At 51.6% G+C, this 16,445-nt stretch overlaps 1 protein-coding gene across 1 annotated transcript in view; it reads right to left on the bottom strand.

Moving 5' to 3' along the window:
* Positions 1-1,684: 1,684 nt before the first annotated feature.
* The window catches only part of NPDC1 (neural proliferation, differentiation and control 1), a 124,756-nt gene continuing 109,995 nt past the window's right edge, over positions 1,685-16,445 (bottom strand). Inside the window, exons 3-9 of the mRNA XM_073314302.1 lie at positions 10,545-10,640; positions 8,292-8,462; positions 7,737-7,803; positions 5,884-5,968; positions 5,520-5,599; positions 5,098-5,194; positions 1,685-2,052 (exon numbers count right to left, since the gene is read on the bottom strand). Coding sequence (XP_073170403.1) covers positions 1,975-2,052; positions 5,098-5,194; positions 5,520-5,599; positions 5,884-5,968; positions 7,737-7,803; positions 8,292-8,462; positions 10,545-10,640 — 674 coding nt within the window. The 3' untranslated portion in view covers positions 1,685-1,974. The remainder of the gene's footprint in view (positions 2,053-5,097; positions 5,195-5,519; positions 5,600-5,883; positions 5,969-7,736; positions 7,804-8,291; positions 8,463-10,544; positions 10,641-16,445) is intronic.

Genomic DNA, 16,445 nt, shown 5'->3' with positions numbered 1-16,445 from the left:
GCCAGGCCTTTGTGTTCAGACCTGACGGGAAGTAGAAATGTGCTCCATTTTAGGCAAACGGGGTGTAGCTCCTGGCAGCCCGCGGAGCGGCCAAGTTTGCACAGGTGCACTGGCCAGTGCTGTTGAGGGAAAGGGCTCACGGCCATGGGACACAGCTTCATGGCTGAGAACGGGTGTGCAAATGGGGCAGCGGTTTAAAGAATCTCTAGCTCCTGCTACGACCGCCTGTGGAGCGGCCAGGACACGGCTCCTCTCCCCAGCTGCTGTCATTCAGCACTCTGCTCTATCAGGCGGTAGCAAGGAAAAGCTCCAGAAATAAGCAATATGCCTCCTGCCTAGCCCCCCGCCCCTGCGTGATCCCTCCCGCAGACTGCCGGGGGCTGGGAACCGCCAAAAAGTTACACCTCTGACATTTCTGAACAAGTGATCGTTTGCTGCTTTTCCCATTAGAGAGACGAGGCCGTCTCGTCACGCCTGTGGTGGCCTTGGAAAGGGCGGTGCGGGGCTACTCGCTGCTGGGGCTTGTCACTATGGAATTCACTCTTTCCCTAGGAACCATGCACAGATGTTTGTTTTTCTTTTTGCTCCCCGGGCAGGTAGGCCAGAGGAGAGCACTGGCCCATCAGAGAGCATTTCCAGCCACTAACCCACAGCACTGGGGTCTGGCAGCAATTGGGCAGTGCACACACTTCATCACTTTCTGTTCCACAGCAACTGATGAAATCAACCAGAGGCCAGAGGCTTATTTTAATGAGCGAATCAAAGAGTCTGGCAGGCTGAGAAATCCACCATCAGAAACCTGCATAGCTGGTTTATTGGACAAACTGTTTTATACAACAGAAGAGAAAAGATGGCCAGAAAGATGTGTGCGCCCTGGCCAAATTACTAGTTGGAAAATGCTACAAACATGGAATTATAAAACCCGCATCACAGGAGAATTCGGTGATGGGGTCTGATACAGCAAGTTTGCCCTAACTCCCAGGGACAGTGAGACAAAGGCACCGAGTCTAGAGTCACCCAGATGGGAAGCCAGATACCAAATGTGATTTGGGGTGGGGTATCCCCCTGTTTGCTCACTGGGATGGGCCAATCCATGGACTAAGCTGACTCCACAGATCAAGGACAATGTGCTACAGGGAGAGCCAGTTCCCATTTCGCTAAGTTCCCACTCATGGCTCCTTCTGCTCCTGCTTTTGGCATGACGACAAGTAACCTGGGCACCAAGGGCTCTCTAGTCTCTTGGCTGGAGAGGATTTCTGCTGGAGGGGCGCAGTGGGATCCAGCCACGAGGAAGGACTGTGGCTCTTTTCGCCAGGTCTACACGAGACTTTTCTCGGAAAGTTTCCCACCAGTTTGGCTGCGAGTACTAGTGCACCCGGGGCTTCAGCTGGCTGCCAGCGTCTGCCACCATGTCAGTCACCTCTGCTCCCGCTAGGTTACCACTGCTGCGGTAGCACCAGTGTTTGCAAGGGACGTTTTCCAGAGCGCCGGGGAGTGAAGGCAAGGCCCTTGCTTCGCTGTTCACTCCTTGATCCCCTCGAGAGAATCCCCCTTTGCACCTGCTGTACCACTGGTATTCCCCACCCCACAAAGTAACAAACAAAACAAACCCGAAAGTGGAGACTCTGCCACCCCTTGTGCTATCGCTCAGCCAACCAGCCCCCACCCCTCACCCCCCCCAGGAACCAGCGCTCCCCACAGCTGAAATGATGCAGGGAACACAGGGCAGGGAACAAGTGAGATCACAACGGAAAGAACAAGGAGAAGCTGGAACCAGGAGTGAGCCCCCCAAAGCTGTCAGCAGGTGTGTACTGAGCGGGGTCGAACAGTCTGGCGGTGGATTCTGGGAATCCGCGCACGGAGCGGCAGCCTCGTCCAGAGTCCTGCGGGAGGAGCCGAGTTGCTGGAGTTCTGCCTCGTCAGGTTTTTGGCATTCTGCATACCGGTCCGTGGCAAGCTCGGGCGGGAGAGAGGTTACTGGTGTGACTTGGGGCCCGCAGGGGGTAAGGTAGAGTCGTCAAAGAGGGGGTTCTTCACTTCCATTTCTCCAGTCTGCAGCGGTTGGCAGGGAAAGAAGATGGGGGGGTGGAGCCAGCAGGTTAGAGGTCACAGCAGCTTAGGTCAGCCCCCCCCCCCCCTCTGAGCCACTGTTTATGACGACACAATAGCCTCCCCGCCTCATCCTCCCACCAGGCGGCACAGCAGTGCCGCTGTCATTAGCAATTGTATTGCAGAAGTGCCGAGAGGCTCCGGCCACGATCAGGGCCCCGTCGAGCCGGGCGCTCCGGCAACACACAGCGAGAGACAGTCCTGCCCTGAAGTGTAGATGCAGCCAACTGCAAACATTCTTCCATTGACCAAACTGCATTTATGCCAGGGGCTAGGCCACCATCGCGGCAATGCTCCGGGATGTCACAACCCTGAGCACCGGAGCGACGTCAACCTACTATGTCAGTGGAGGCCAGGCCTTAGACTATCTCTTCACTAGCCGTGCTTTACCGGGATCGCTGTACCTATATCCTATACGGCCAAAGCCTTCCCAGCATTGACACAGCTCGACTGGGAACGCTGGGCTTTGTACCAGTAAAACTGAGCCACCCCTCGGAGTGAAACAAGCTGCACCAGTAAACGTGTAATTTTGCCATCGCTGCTACGTCTACATGAGGGACGTGCATTGATCTGGGATCACAGCTCCTCACACCCCTCACGGACGTCACTATGCCAGCAAAGTCTGCAGCATAGACTGGCCCGAGGCCTGGTCTACACCCAGACGCCCAGCTACGACACTCAGGGGCTGTGAAAAACGTTGTGCCCTCGATTTCGTAGTTAGGTCAGCCTAGCCCCGGGTATAGACGTGATTAGGTTGATGGAAGATTTCTTCCATTGACCTAGCTGCCACCTCTTGGAGAGATGGATTACTGACATAACGGAAACCCCCTTCCATCCACGTAGGAAGCATCTACCCCGAGGTGCGACAGCAGCCCCGTACCTGTGCCGCTGTAGTGTAGACATAACCTGAGGCCGCTGCCCTGGGCTCTGTGACGCGCTGCTGCGGGGTTGGGGTTTGGGAAGTGACGTAGCTGGGATTGGGACCTGGGGGCTCCCATCCTGTGCTCTATCTGCTGGCCGACCTCGTGGCTCCCAGAGAGGTCACATTTCCATTCTGAAGTGCGGCATTGTAGGAGCAGATTACGAAACTTCCCTGAGGCTGGGTCCCGCCCTGGCTTTGTGAGGAGGGGCGGGAGGAAGTGTAGATGGTATAGACTCTGGTGCCCTTGACTTCTGCCCACCCTTCCTGTGCTGAGGGGACAGTCTGACCTGCCTGGGCTGTGCTGATCACAGGACTTTTGGACGTGGGCTTTGGCCAAGTTACCAGGAGATGTAACCAGTCACCAGCCGGGGTCGGAGCTGCCGTATAAGATGATGGGTGGGGGAGCGGGATGAGAGAGAGCACACAGCTGGGAATCTCTCAGATGGACAAATCTGAAGGCGCTGCCTCTCAGCGGGGAAGGGGGAGGGAGAGGAAATGCAGCCCCACTACTGTCTCCTTTGGGGACGCCGCTGTAGGCCAGCTTTACAAAACCAGCCCATGAGCCAGCCTTTGCAGCTCTGCAGGGACCAGGAGCTGAAAATCTGACAGGAACCAGCTGTTTATTCTCCAGACTGCCAGTGTGCGCCCTTGAATGGGCTGTAAAGATGTAATGATGACCCTTAATCTAGGCCCTGATGATCTGATAGGGACAGCGATTACCATGTGAAAGGCTGCACTCAAGCTCCCTTTCTGAGTCACTGTGCTTTTCGCACTGTAGCTTGTAACAAGGCGGGTAGGCACTGCCGCTGGCCAGGGGGGCCACTGTCACCAAGCCCAGGAAAAGAATCTCGGGGTTTGCAGCTGAGGCTCTCTTAAAGCACATCAGCCAGAAAACCCCATCTGGGGGGTTACACTGGTCAGTATCTCTGGGGAGGGAGCAAACCTGGTTTCCTTGCCTGATCTAATCAATATCACCCAGCGCCCCCTTGCCTAGTTAGCTGACAGATGGGAAGTGCCCCACTCCATTCCTGCACTCAGTGGGGGAGAGATTCAGAACAAGCAGTGACCAGACACAGCCAGTTACTGGGTCTCCGCCCACAGGCTGAGGCTTGGTCTATGCTTCAAATTAGGTCAACAGACCTCAGGTACTCAAGGGTGTGAAAAATCAAAATCCACTGCCGTAGCTACGCTGTCCCACCCCCTAGCAAAGACGCGGCTAGGCCCCATTGATCTGGCTGCTGTAGTTAATCCACCTCCCTGAGAGGCGGCAGAAGAATTCTTCCCCACCACACTCTTGAGTGACATAGTTAAGCCAACCTAACCCCTGGTGTAGACGACAGAAGAATTCTTCCATCAACTTAACGACCACCTCTTAGGGTGGTTAACTACCCTGGATTAACTACCCTGATGGGAGAATCCCTCTGGTCCCTGCAGCAAGTGTCTACGATGCAGCGTTTCCCGTGTAGACAAGCCCTCAGTTTTGACTTGATCATTTTATATTGATTATAAATGGTCAGCAAATATGTATCGTTACTATATCATTCATATACAAGTTGGAATGTAACGTTTCAACCTTAGTAAAGCTTTTTGCTAATTTCTCATTGAAGGTTTCGACTAAACTGATACACCCCCACAACACATTTGGGTTTCGAAGCAGCCAGCCAACTCTATTAAGCAGCAGGGTCTAGATCCTGAACAGGATCACTGGGAGCTTTTTGGGGGGCCGCCTTCAGCTTAGGTTGAATCCCCTTCTGTGCGAAGGGAAGTCAGGAGGAGAAGGATAGGATGGGGATCTCAAGGAGGAGATTTTGCACAAGAGCCATTTTAAAAAGGTCTCGTTGCAAAGAACAGTCAACTCGTTCTTTGTAAGGGAGAGGGTTTTGGAACTGCCTGAGAGCAGGGATCCCATTCCTCCTCCCCGTCTGCCCAGTGCCTGAGGGCCCGGCAGATTCAGGCAGCGCCAGCTCAAGCGGCTCCCGAGGTAGCTCACAGGCTCTGAGGTGCGATGGCTGCAAGGGAGCATTGAGAGGAAAGGGGCGGAGGAAGGGCACACGTTGCCAACTTACAGGAGCCAGCCCTGGGCACTCATACACCGTGAAATCACCGTCTTCGTTCTCTTCGTCGGAGGATGCTGAGTCAGGCAGTTTGGGCTCCTCTTTATGCCTGAAAAGAGAGAGGCACGTAGAGATGGAGGTGAAATCCACAGGGTCAATTTCCTCTCCAGCTGCAACAGCGCAAACCCAGCACTGTTTAGCAAAGCAGACCCTCCAGCTAGAAGGTTGAAGCAAACGGGGATTCCCAGCACCATCCTGTCGGCACCCTCTCCCCCTGCCCGGGCATTTCCTGAACTGCAAGGGGAACGCCTTCAGAGAGCTCCCGATCCCGGCTCTAGACTGTGGTGACCCTTATTCCGGACTGACCCTTGTTAACAGCCGGCAGCTGGCAAGGCCGTTGCTGCTTTCTCGGAGAGCTGGAAGGAGTCACTTACTTTTCCATGGAGAGCATCTGCTGTTTTTGGTGTTGGTAGTGATACATCTGGGCGCTCTGAGCCAGCTTCTGATCCCCAGGCTTTAAAGGAAAAACAGGAGATGTGAACACAGATCTCCAGAGAGTGATTAGCTTTCCATGGCCCACAGAGCCTCCAGTACAAACCGGAGCCGAGGGTGAGAGACAGGTTTTAACATGACTACAGATGACTTCTTTTAAAATACCTCTGCAGCACACCCCCTCCCCCTTTGTGTTTCACCAACCTCTCTAGAACTCATACAGGATTTGCTCACAAAGTACAACCTCAAGTGTTAAAAATTGACCATGCTGCCGACGGGTCTGACAGAAGGTCCAGAGTGGCTTACCGAGATCTTTTCATATGGCAGGGGGCCGGGTAGCTTCTGAGCTGGGTAGTCGGTTTTCTGAGCTAGTCTGATTTCCTTCTGCAGCCTACAGAGGGGACAAGACACTGGGTAAGCAGGAATGATTTCAAGGGACAGGTCCCAAATTAAACCTATCCACCTTCTTAGCTTTTTCAAATTCCCTTTTCAACCATTCCTCCCTCAGAACCAAACTACCATGGCTTGGGGCTGCAGCAATGAAAATTCCTACCGGCAATTCCATAACAAACCTAAGGGTGGGGGGTTCACCCACCAGGACAGGTACCTACACACAGGCTGAGCTAAAAACCATCTCAGCATCTATCTGCTTGTTGGTTCTGACCAGGCAGGAAGTGCTGAAACACAATCCTCCCACTCAGAGGCCTGGAGAGAAGCAGTCTTGTACCTTTCAATGGCATGCCTGTTCTCCAGAGCTGAGCAGAGAGGCCAAGCATGGGACAGGGCCACAGAGGTATAATGAATAGTGTAGAGAAGAGGCAAAGAGTCCTGTGGCTCTTTATGGCCTAACAGACGTACTGGAGCATAAGCTTTCGTGGGTGAATCCCCACTTCGTCGGATGCATGCTCATGCTCCAACACGTCCATTAGTCTATAAGGTGCCACAGGACTCTGCCGCTTTTACAGATCCAGACTAACACGGCTCCCCCTCTGATACTCGAGTGCAGAGAAGGCTGATCGGGAGCTTCTGTTCTGCCTGTCCCACAGCACAAGAACAAGGGGATGTTCAGTGAACCAGAACAGAAGATTCAGATCTGATGGAAGGAAATGGTTTTCTGAATGTGGAATTAGCTTGTGGAACTCTCGCCCACAGGCTGTCAGTGAGGCCAAGAACCTAGGGATTGGAGGTTTATATGGATAACAAGAACATCCAGAATTCTCATTGCTCACGCTAACGTGTGTTGGAAGGAATCTCATACTTTAGAGCGTAAGCTAATCTCTCTGAGTGCTGGGGAACAGGAGGGAATCTTCATGAGGGACACATTATTCCACATGTGCCTCCTACATGGTTTCTCTTGCTCTTTCCCCTGAAGTATCTGGTGCTGGCCACTATCAAAGAGAGGACACGGGGTGAATCCAGTCTAGCAGTGCCCATGTTTTTATGAGTTAACTCCATTCATTGCAGCACCAAGCCATTTAACACTGGTCTAGCACTCACCTCCGTGCAATCAACCCAGCATTTGTGTGGACTGAGCCAGGGTGTGTGATCTGCTCACAGAAAGCAGGGCAGGAGTCTTCCTGGTTTCAGGTGGTTACCCTGGACCCTTATGTATCTGGTAAATTCATTGGAACAGGGGCTGTTTGCACAGCGCCTACCATAACGGGGCCCTGGCCCATGCCTGGGGTTCTTAAGTGTTCCTGCAACACGATAAGTTAATCGCAGCTAGAAAGGCTCCTTCTGACACTGTCTCCTAGGATATATTAATTGGCCGTCACAAGTGACAGTGTATCCAAGCATGCGGCACCTCTCTGCCCTAAAACTCTTCTCACGAGTGATTCACATCCATCCACCCGGGCTATAGAGCGCCCATCACCACTGCGCCTTACAACGACTGGTACTGAGTATCTGACAGGATGCTGGGCCCACTCTCTCTTGCTTTAGGCATTTTATCTCCCCCATTTGCCTCCTGTGGGTGCAGCTGGAGATGCGTTTTGCACCATGCCAGGCGAAGACTCAACCTGAGGTCCCTAGCCCAAGGAGAGCTACTTCTCTCTTTTAAAATCCTTCCCCTCTCAATTGCACAGAAGTCCAGGCACAAACTCAGCAGGACACCAAGTGGCGGCCCAGCCGTTTGCTGGAGGAGGTCCCTGCTGGCTTACCTGCACCAGCAGATCGCAGCCACGATTAAAGCAACAATGCCGGCGACAGAGAACACCACGATCATCCCTGCAGAGGAAGGAACACAGCGCAGAGCTTGTCACCTGGCCGCTACTGACCAAGCTAGCCCAAAACAGACAGAGGGGTTGTTACGGGCTGGGATGGTTTGCCCTCCCTGCCCTTTCAATAACTAACCCCTCCAAGTCCTGTAACGCCTACCCCGCTGGGCACTATTGCTCACAGGCACCCAGAGTGCAGCAGTTTCAATGCCTGTTGTCGTACAGGTACGTACGACAGTAAACCTGGTCACTCCACGGATGCAAGTGTTGTCAGTCTCATAAGCAAACTGAATTCTGTCTCGCCCCACTGGGAAATGCAACAAACTCCCAGGAGAGGCCAGCCTGAGCTGCAAAGCTCCACTTCAGAGCCAAACTGCCTCTTGGCCCATCACAGACACAGCGGCAAGCCCCAAGGTGCTAAACCAGCTCCCGCACCCCCGCACAACCTGGATCGGGCCCATCTCTAGCTCTGAACTCCAAAGGGAAGCCTGCACTTACCGAGTATCAGGAGGTCATTGGAAGTGACATGGAACACCTCCACCGGAGAACTCTTCACTGTCTTGGTGGTAGTGGTGGGATGAGATGTCACAGCCCTGTGGCTCGCTCTGTTCCTCTGGGGGGACTTCCCTCTCGCCCCAGTGGTTTCAGGATGCTTCCCTGCCGGGGTGGCTGTGCAAGAAAGCAGAGACCACGAGCATCAGCAGAGGCAGCGGGGCCCCGCAGCACCCAGCTCTGGGGCAGGCAGCGGAGATATGGACAAAGAGGTGAAAACCATTCGCTACCCCCATTGGTGTTGTCATAAATATAAAGGGAAGGGTAACCGCCTTTCTGTATACAGTGCTATAAAATCCTGCCTGGCCAGAGGCAACATCCTGTGACCTGTAAAGGGTTAAGAAGCTCAGCTAACCTGGCTGGCACCTGACCCAAAGACCAATAAGGGGACAAGATACTTTCAAATCTTGGGTGGGGGAAGTGGGGCAGGTTTTTGTTTGTGCTCTTTGTTTAAGGGGTTGTTCTCTCTTGGGACTGAGAGAGGCCAGACAGAAACCCATCTTCTCCAACCCATCCTAATCCAAGTCTCCAACACTGCAACCAGTATAGGTAAGCCAGGCAAGGCAGATTAGTTTATCTTTTGTTTTATGTGAATTTTCCCTGTGTTAAGAGGGAGGTTTATTCCTGTTTTCTGTAACTTTAAGGTTTTGCCTAGAGGGATGCTCTGTGTTTTGAATCTGAAATACCCTGTAAAGTATTTTCCATCCTGATTTTACAGAGATGATTTTTACCTTTTTTTTTTTGTAATAAAATCCTTCTTTTAAGAACCTGACTGATTTTTCCATTGTTCCAAGACCCAGGGGTTTGAGTCTTTGATGATTTTGTAACCAACTGGCTAGGATATTATTCTCAAGCCTCCCCAGGAAAGGGGGTGTGTAGGGCTTGGGGGGATATTTTGGGGGAAGACGTCTCCAAGTGGTCTCTTTCCCTGTTCTTTGTTTAAAACACTTGGTGGTGGCAGCATACGGTTCAAGAATAAGGCAGTTTGTACCTTGGGGAAGTTTTTAACTTAAGCTGGTAAGAATAAGCTTAGGGGGTCTTTCACACGGGTCCCCACATCTGTACCCTAGAGTTCAGAGTGGGGAAGAAACCTTGACAGGTGTTTAATGCTTTAGCACCGACCAGGACGCGCCATCTTGCTGTTCACAGGGATGCAATACAGAACCCCAGAACATATGGAAAGTCCGCAACGTACCCCTTGCTAATAGAGGGGCTAGATCCTTAACTCCCACTGCAGCCAATGGGTCTTGTGCTACGACCACAGGATCGGGCCTGTAGCTGTTGGGGGAATCACTTGTGGAATAAATGTGAAATCAGCAGTCGCTCTCCTCCGTTCTAGCACTTGTGCTCCCCATTATAAAATACAGCCATAAAAGGCAACTTTATTGCCCTGGCATCAGCAGTTTGGGTGCCTTTTACATTAGGAAATGAAGCTATGAAATCTTTCAAGAAATCCCAGCTCATGGGATGGAAAAGGGAGAGAGAGAAGACAAAATTTCCAAGGTAAGGAATATCTCTCCCCAAAACCATGTCCCTTTCCTCTGGTCACCAAACACGCAGCACTTCTAGAGCATCTTTCATCTAGAATCTCACGGGAGTGGTCATCCCTCTTTTACAAATCGAGAAACTGAGGCACACAGAGGTTAAGGGAGTTCCTCAAGGTCACACAGAGTTGTAGTCGAGCCAGGAATAGACCCTGGTCCCCTGCTCTAACCACTAGCGTGCACTGCCTTGACATGCCTAGAGGATGGGAGTCTTGAGTTTGTTTCCAAATGAGGAAGCGCACGTGTTCTCCAGGCCCTGGGCTCTGCTGAATCCAGGAGCCCTGTAATATGGTATTTGCAGAGCAATGAAAACTCCATGGTCTGCTTTCCCCCCAACTCACCCAGCCAGGAAATGCTAGAAACACTTCCCTGGAAACCTAGTAATTCAGTACAGGAATTTAAGCACCAATCTATTAAATCGGCAGCAGGGACAGTAAAACAGAGCCCTCAATAAGCAGGACATTTCAGAGGGCTCATGTTTATTTACACAGTTTTCAGCCTTTGAGCGGAGAGTCTGAGTTGTTGATCACAGGGGTTTTGTCTGAACTTTGGGACCGTTGGCCTCAGAGTCACTAAACGTGGAAAGCAGCGCAATTGCATGAAAGCGGCTGGGAGAACAGGCTAAGGAGAGCAGGCAGATGACTTCTGGACTCACCATCCTGGAGCAGATGGAGGCGAGAGGCATCCTGCCTGGCCAGCACGTCAGCTAAGAAGTCGATTTCCTCCTCTAGGTTGGGAACAGAAGTTCTCCCTGAGGAAAGAGAGAAAACTGCTGTAATGGTTTACTGCCACGGAGCATCGGGGGTTTACGGCTCCCAAAGGAATGGTCAGCTGCCCGCAGCAACGTGTGCATTATACAGGGCAAGGCTCCAGCTCTGGGGCTGGAGAGCAAGTGACAGCTTGGAGCTCCTGCAGGAGCAGTTTCCTCCGCAGGCAAGTCTGAAACACACGCCGCTAACAGAGGGCAGGGGCTCTGAAACTGGGGGTCGCGAGTACATCCACAAAACAGAGAGCAACTGCAATAAAATATATCTTTTAAATCTAGTGTTTTAGAAAATGACACACACCTTTCTATCACAATGTAGAGTATTTACTTCAAAAAGTATCGCAAACACACAATGCAGCGATTGCTGTTCCTAAACAACATATATATTTGTATTAGCAACACTTTAAGGAAATTGGACTCTGGGGATCGGAGTATCATGGGGGCAGGTTTGTTGTCTTGAGACTAAAAAGGTGGGACTGAAACAACGTTAGAGGGCTTGATTGTTGCATTAAACTGCAGACCAATCAGAACACTGAGATCGGCAACAAAAAAAGGTAATTTATAATGTAACAGCCAGACACACAGGGAGGTGTGGCGCTGTGGGGGTGCTTAAGGCGGTTACAGCCACCTCAACATTTGCCTTAGCCCCCGTGCCCATCTCTCCCAGCGCAAAGGTCAAACCTTATGCAGCAGTAAGGCTGGCATGGTATGGCATTGCCACCCTCCCTTCTGCAATTCTGCGCTGCTGCTGCCCTCAGAGCTGGGGACCCAGCCAGCAGCCCTGCTCTCCGGCTGCCAAGCTCTGAAGGCAGCGCCGCGGCCAGCAGCAGCGCAGAAGTGAGGCTGGCGATGGGGCGCTAAGTCCGCTGTGAAAATGGATATTGACAAAATTTCTTCGCGCCCTCCCAGTGTTAAACTGTAAAAAAAATTTTAAAAATAGCTTTTCTGCTTATAATTATAATAATTTGATAAAAATGTTTTCATCTTCATTTAAAAGCAATGAGAAAACGTAAATTCATTTTAAACAATAGGGTTATAAATTTAGCATTTAAAAATGTTAAATATAAAAATGTGTTTTTAATTGTTAAGGGCAGCGGGGGGCGGTCGCACTCAGAGGCTTGTTGTGTGAAAAGGGTCGTCAATACAGAAAGTTTGAGAACCACTGTGCTAAATCCTGCAGCCTGTAGGTGAGTGTAGTCAGTGGGTCTTGTGCTGGGACTGCAGGACTGGGCCTTAGCTGGTGAAACGGCTGAGAAGAAACAGCACCCACCCGCCTCCCTAGCAAGCGTCTTCACAGAAGCAGTACACTGGCACCCTGTACAAGAAGCACTGGCAAATGCCAGGTGACTCTCTCCCACACCTGTAATTCAGACTCTGAGCCCCCCAGAACACACAGATAATAGTTGAGGGACTGTGGGTGTCACCTCTCTCTCCCCTCCCCCGAAAGAGATTTTAAGCAGAACTCAGAAAATCCCACTGGCGGGCTGGAAATATTTCACTGCTCCGATGGAATCAGAAGGCGGTGACGAGCAGAAAGGAAGTCACAGCCAAGACAGCCTTCTGTACAGGTTTCTCATATTGCGATCATAGCCATTAGTCCCAGATAAACCCCATCAGAGCAAATCCAGAACCCTAAAAGGGCAAGGTCTGGCCTAAAAGCGTGTATCAGCCATTGAACTAATTTAAAATGTTTTATTAAAGCTAGTGTTAAAATTGTCTAATACAAAGGTCTACAAAGAGTTTCTATACATCTGGCTGTAACGCTTGAATTATCCAAAAGTACAAAGCTTGGTTTTAAAAGCCATAAAATTCATATAGTACATAATCTGCAATATCTCAAATGAAGGTTAATAAATGTAATGATCCAGTTTAAATACTAGCATCCAGATACGCCAATACATCACTCACAAAAAGTTACACTAAGAATAGTTTGTGGAAAGCAAATATAGCAGTGAGTGTAGATTGTCCCTCAGTAATTGGGAATTTAAGATAGGGTGTCCCTCCATAAATACAATCCATCAGAGAAGTATTTCAGTTACTTTCCTGACTTTGCTTCTCAATGGCATGCTAGCTCAAAAAGCCAAGCGAAATATTTGCTGCAATCACAAGGCTAAGAAGAAAAACACATCTGTTTAGAAGCTACCTGGGAAATGTCCCTCTGCATTTGTGAGCAAAAGACGACAAACAAAGGTACAAACCTTTTACATTGTTATAGCAGTGATTGTAGGGTCTCTCTTGAAATCACACAGGCGGTGATGGAGCCGGAGTGGGTCTGGGCATCAGAGGAAAGGTAGAGTAGGGTAGACTAAGACCAGCGAGTGTGTTTTAAACACAACTGGCTCTATCGACACTAGGGGAAAAGTCCTGTCTGAAATGGTGTTAGCTAACACATTTTCTAACATACCCTTTCCCCCCTACTCTAGATGTGGCCCTGGAGTAGATGCTGGATTCTCTGCATATTGGACACTGGATATTTATCTAGACACTCCCTGCCCTGCCACCTTGGAGTTCTGGAGACATCTGAGATCATTGAGGCTTGCTCCGAACTTGTCCTATGTCATCAGAGCCCCTAGGGGCAGGTAGGAAGCCCTTGGAGCTGGTAGCACTCACCAGAGGAAGAGGCTGTATTATTGAGAAACGGAGGACTTGAAAATTATTTATCTCCATGGAAGATTATTATTAGGTAGGGTCTCCTGGGAGGGGCAGGGGATGAGAGAGGGCACTTTGCCCTTACTCCAGATCCTTGGATGAAAGGACATTTTACACAAAGGATTCTCAACTCCTTCCCCTTTAGAATCCAATACCAGCCCTGGTTGGACAAAGCCCAATTTTTCCTGGATGTTGAGGAGGGTTGAGAGGCGCAAGGTGCTTCTTAGGCTGGGTGGGGTTTTCATTCAACCATCCCATTGTTCTCAGCCCAGGCAGGTGTTGGATACGGGAGCCACTGGGTGGGATCTCACAGCCTGTGTCACACAGGACGTCAGACTAGACAATGGAACGTCCCTTCTGACCTTGACACCTATGGCTCTATGGCTGACATGGGGCGGGGGGACTTCCTGCCAAACATATTTAATGTTTCTGAGTGCATGCAACTTGTAGGTTGTGTGTTGTGCACAAAGATCTCAAAGAGCTTCACAAACATCCACCTTCTCAGCACCCCTAGGCTTGGCATAACTCCCATTTGTGTGAAATGTGGGGCTGAGGCAGACAGCCTGGCCAAGGAGCAAGTCAATGGCAGCGCTGGAAAAAGAACCCAGGAGTCCTACTCTCCAGCTGGGACGATACTCCATCTGCCCTCCCTCCATTCTATTTCCAAATACTCCCATGGCTCCGCAGCCCTGCAAGAAATACCCTTGGTCCAATAAATGAAACCCACACAGACCACTGGGCATTGAGGTGAACGAGAGGCAGACAGAAGTTATGCAGAAAGGGAAACCCAGAGGATGTTGTGAAACAGAGCTGGCTGAGGGAGGAAAGAAAAAAGTGATGAAAGTCGGGGGAGCATCAGTGCCTCTTGGGAACACCATGAACAGGCCCCTTCCCGAAAGAGGCACCGCAATAGTGTTTCTCAAGTCAATAACCCGAATCCATGGCCTGACCAGGACTCTGACACACACAGCAGAGTGACACTGACCAGTGGGGCTGGAATGGACAGGCTGCCTTGGGCCATGCAACGTCCAGCTAAGCGGTGTTTGGCTATCACCCGTGTGATGCCCGGGACAGCCCTGGCACTGCACAGGGAAGATGATCTGTCCCGGCTTGGAGGTTAGGGACATAAGGGGAAGTGACGACAGAAACTCAGAAGAAGTGAGGAGAAAGGGCAGCAATTCAGTCCTGCCAGCCCCCACGGCCACAGCGCTCCAGGCGGGATCACCATCACACACACCGCCCCTCCCAGCTTCCTTCAGCTCCCTGCATCCTTGCACCAGATCATGTACGTTCACCATGGACCTCCTCCTCGGCCCAGAAGGCAGGGTAGTCTCTGAGCTCTAGGCGGGGGAGGAAGGATCATGAACTCCAGTGTTCTCCAGGGCCAACAGGGTTAAAGGGAGGGGTAATCTTGCACCCATGATTGGACAAACATGAAGACCCCAAAAGTATGGGATAGGAGCCACCGCCCCCTGCTGGCCCTGCCCACATTCACCTCGGGGGGATCTTTGCCGATAGCTCGTGGAGCTGGAGGATGCAGAGAGTCACAAACCAGAGTTTGCCACTGGCTGAGCTAGACACAGAACCCACCTCCTGCCTCTTGGGAGGGGAGATTTGCCTTAATGATGCCACCAGCCCATATGAACCCCTAACGCCAGCAGCCGCTGCTGTCAGCACAGTCCCAGGCAGAGTGTGAACAAAGGCTCCGCTCGGGGCTCCCCACCCCGCAATTTGAACTCAGAGCATCATCAGGGTGCGCGGCACACAGGCAGCTGCAGAGCCGCAGAGAACACTGTGCTCCTGAGGGCTGCGGGGCCCTTGTAGGGCACAACGGCGGGCCTCAGGCAGGGGGTGTCTCATTGCCCTGCTGCAGGAGGATGTCAGGCCCAACATGCCATGCAATCTCCCTTCTCTGCCGCCCCAGGAGCCCCTCTACCCCGAGTGCCCCAGCTGACTGCAGCTCCCTGCAGGGGTCACACAGAGCCGGGGAAGGTCTCAGGGAGCCTGGCCCTAAACCAGCTGGACCCATTACCTTGAACTGCACACAGAACTGAACATGTGGGAGCCAGCCAGCTCTATAAGCTAACAGGCCCTCCACCTGCTCCAGCCCAGCCAGAAATTCCCTATTGGGCTCCAGCAGCATCTCCACCTAGGAGGAGGGGCCATTGGTCTCAATTAGTGGATTATTAACAACTATGTTTTTAGCCCTGCACAATAATCTGCAGCCAAACTCCAACAGAGCTATCTGGAAGCCAGGCGAGCTATACCTGCCTCCAATGGGAAGAACTTGGGGCCTTGACATCTCTTAGTACGTAGCCCCCTAGATGTGTATAGTCCTCCCTGGAGAAGGGAGGGCACAGACAGGTCCTGCCCGGAGGCGTGCAGACCAGGTGGGATACACAACACGAGGCAGGGAGGGGAAGATAGAGGAAGAAGAGTGGCTCGTGATAAGGCGACGAGGCTCAGCTCTGCACTAGGTGCATATCACCTTAATGCCAGCCCCTGTCTTGGGCAAAAGGGACCCCAGAAGGTCATCTAGTCCAAATCCCCCTTCATTCTTCTCTTCTGCAGACTAAACAATCCCAGCTCCCTCAGCCTCTCCTCATAAGTCATGTGTTCCAGACCCCTAATCATTTTTGTTGCCCTTCGCTGGACTCTCTCCAATTTATCCACATCCTTCTTGTAGTGTGGGTCCCAAAACTGGACACAGTACTCCAGATGAGGCCTCACCAATGTCGAATAGAGGGGGACGATCATGTCCCTCGATCTGCTGGCTATGCCCCTGCTTATACATCCCAAAATGCCATTGGCCTGCTTGGCAACAAGGGCACACTGCTGACTCATATCCAGCTTCTCATCCACTGTCACCCCTAGGTCCTTTTCCGCAGAACTGCTGCCTAGCCATTCGGTCCCTAGTCTGTAGCTCTGCATTGGGTTCTTCCGTCCTAAGTGCAGGACCCTGCACTTATCCTTATTGAACCTCATCAGATTTCTTTTGGCCCAATCCTCCAATTTGTCTAGGTCCTTCTGTATCCTATCCCTCCCCTCCAGCGTATCTACCACTCCTCCCAGTTTAGTATCATCCACAAATTTGCTGAGAGTGCAATCTACACCATCCTCCAGATCATTTATGAAGTTATT

Source organism: Lepidochelys kempii, chromosome 16 (genome assembly GCF_965140265.1).
Source record: "Lepidochelys kempii isolate rLepKem1 chromosome 16, rLepKem1.hap2, whole genome shotgun sequence".
Classification (NCBI taxonomy): Eukaryota; Metazoa; Chordata; order Testudines; family Cheloniidae; genus Lepidochelys; species Lepidochelys kempii.
Note: the sequence above shows the minus strand (reverse complement) of the source record. Positions and strands in the feature narration are given on the sequence as shown.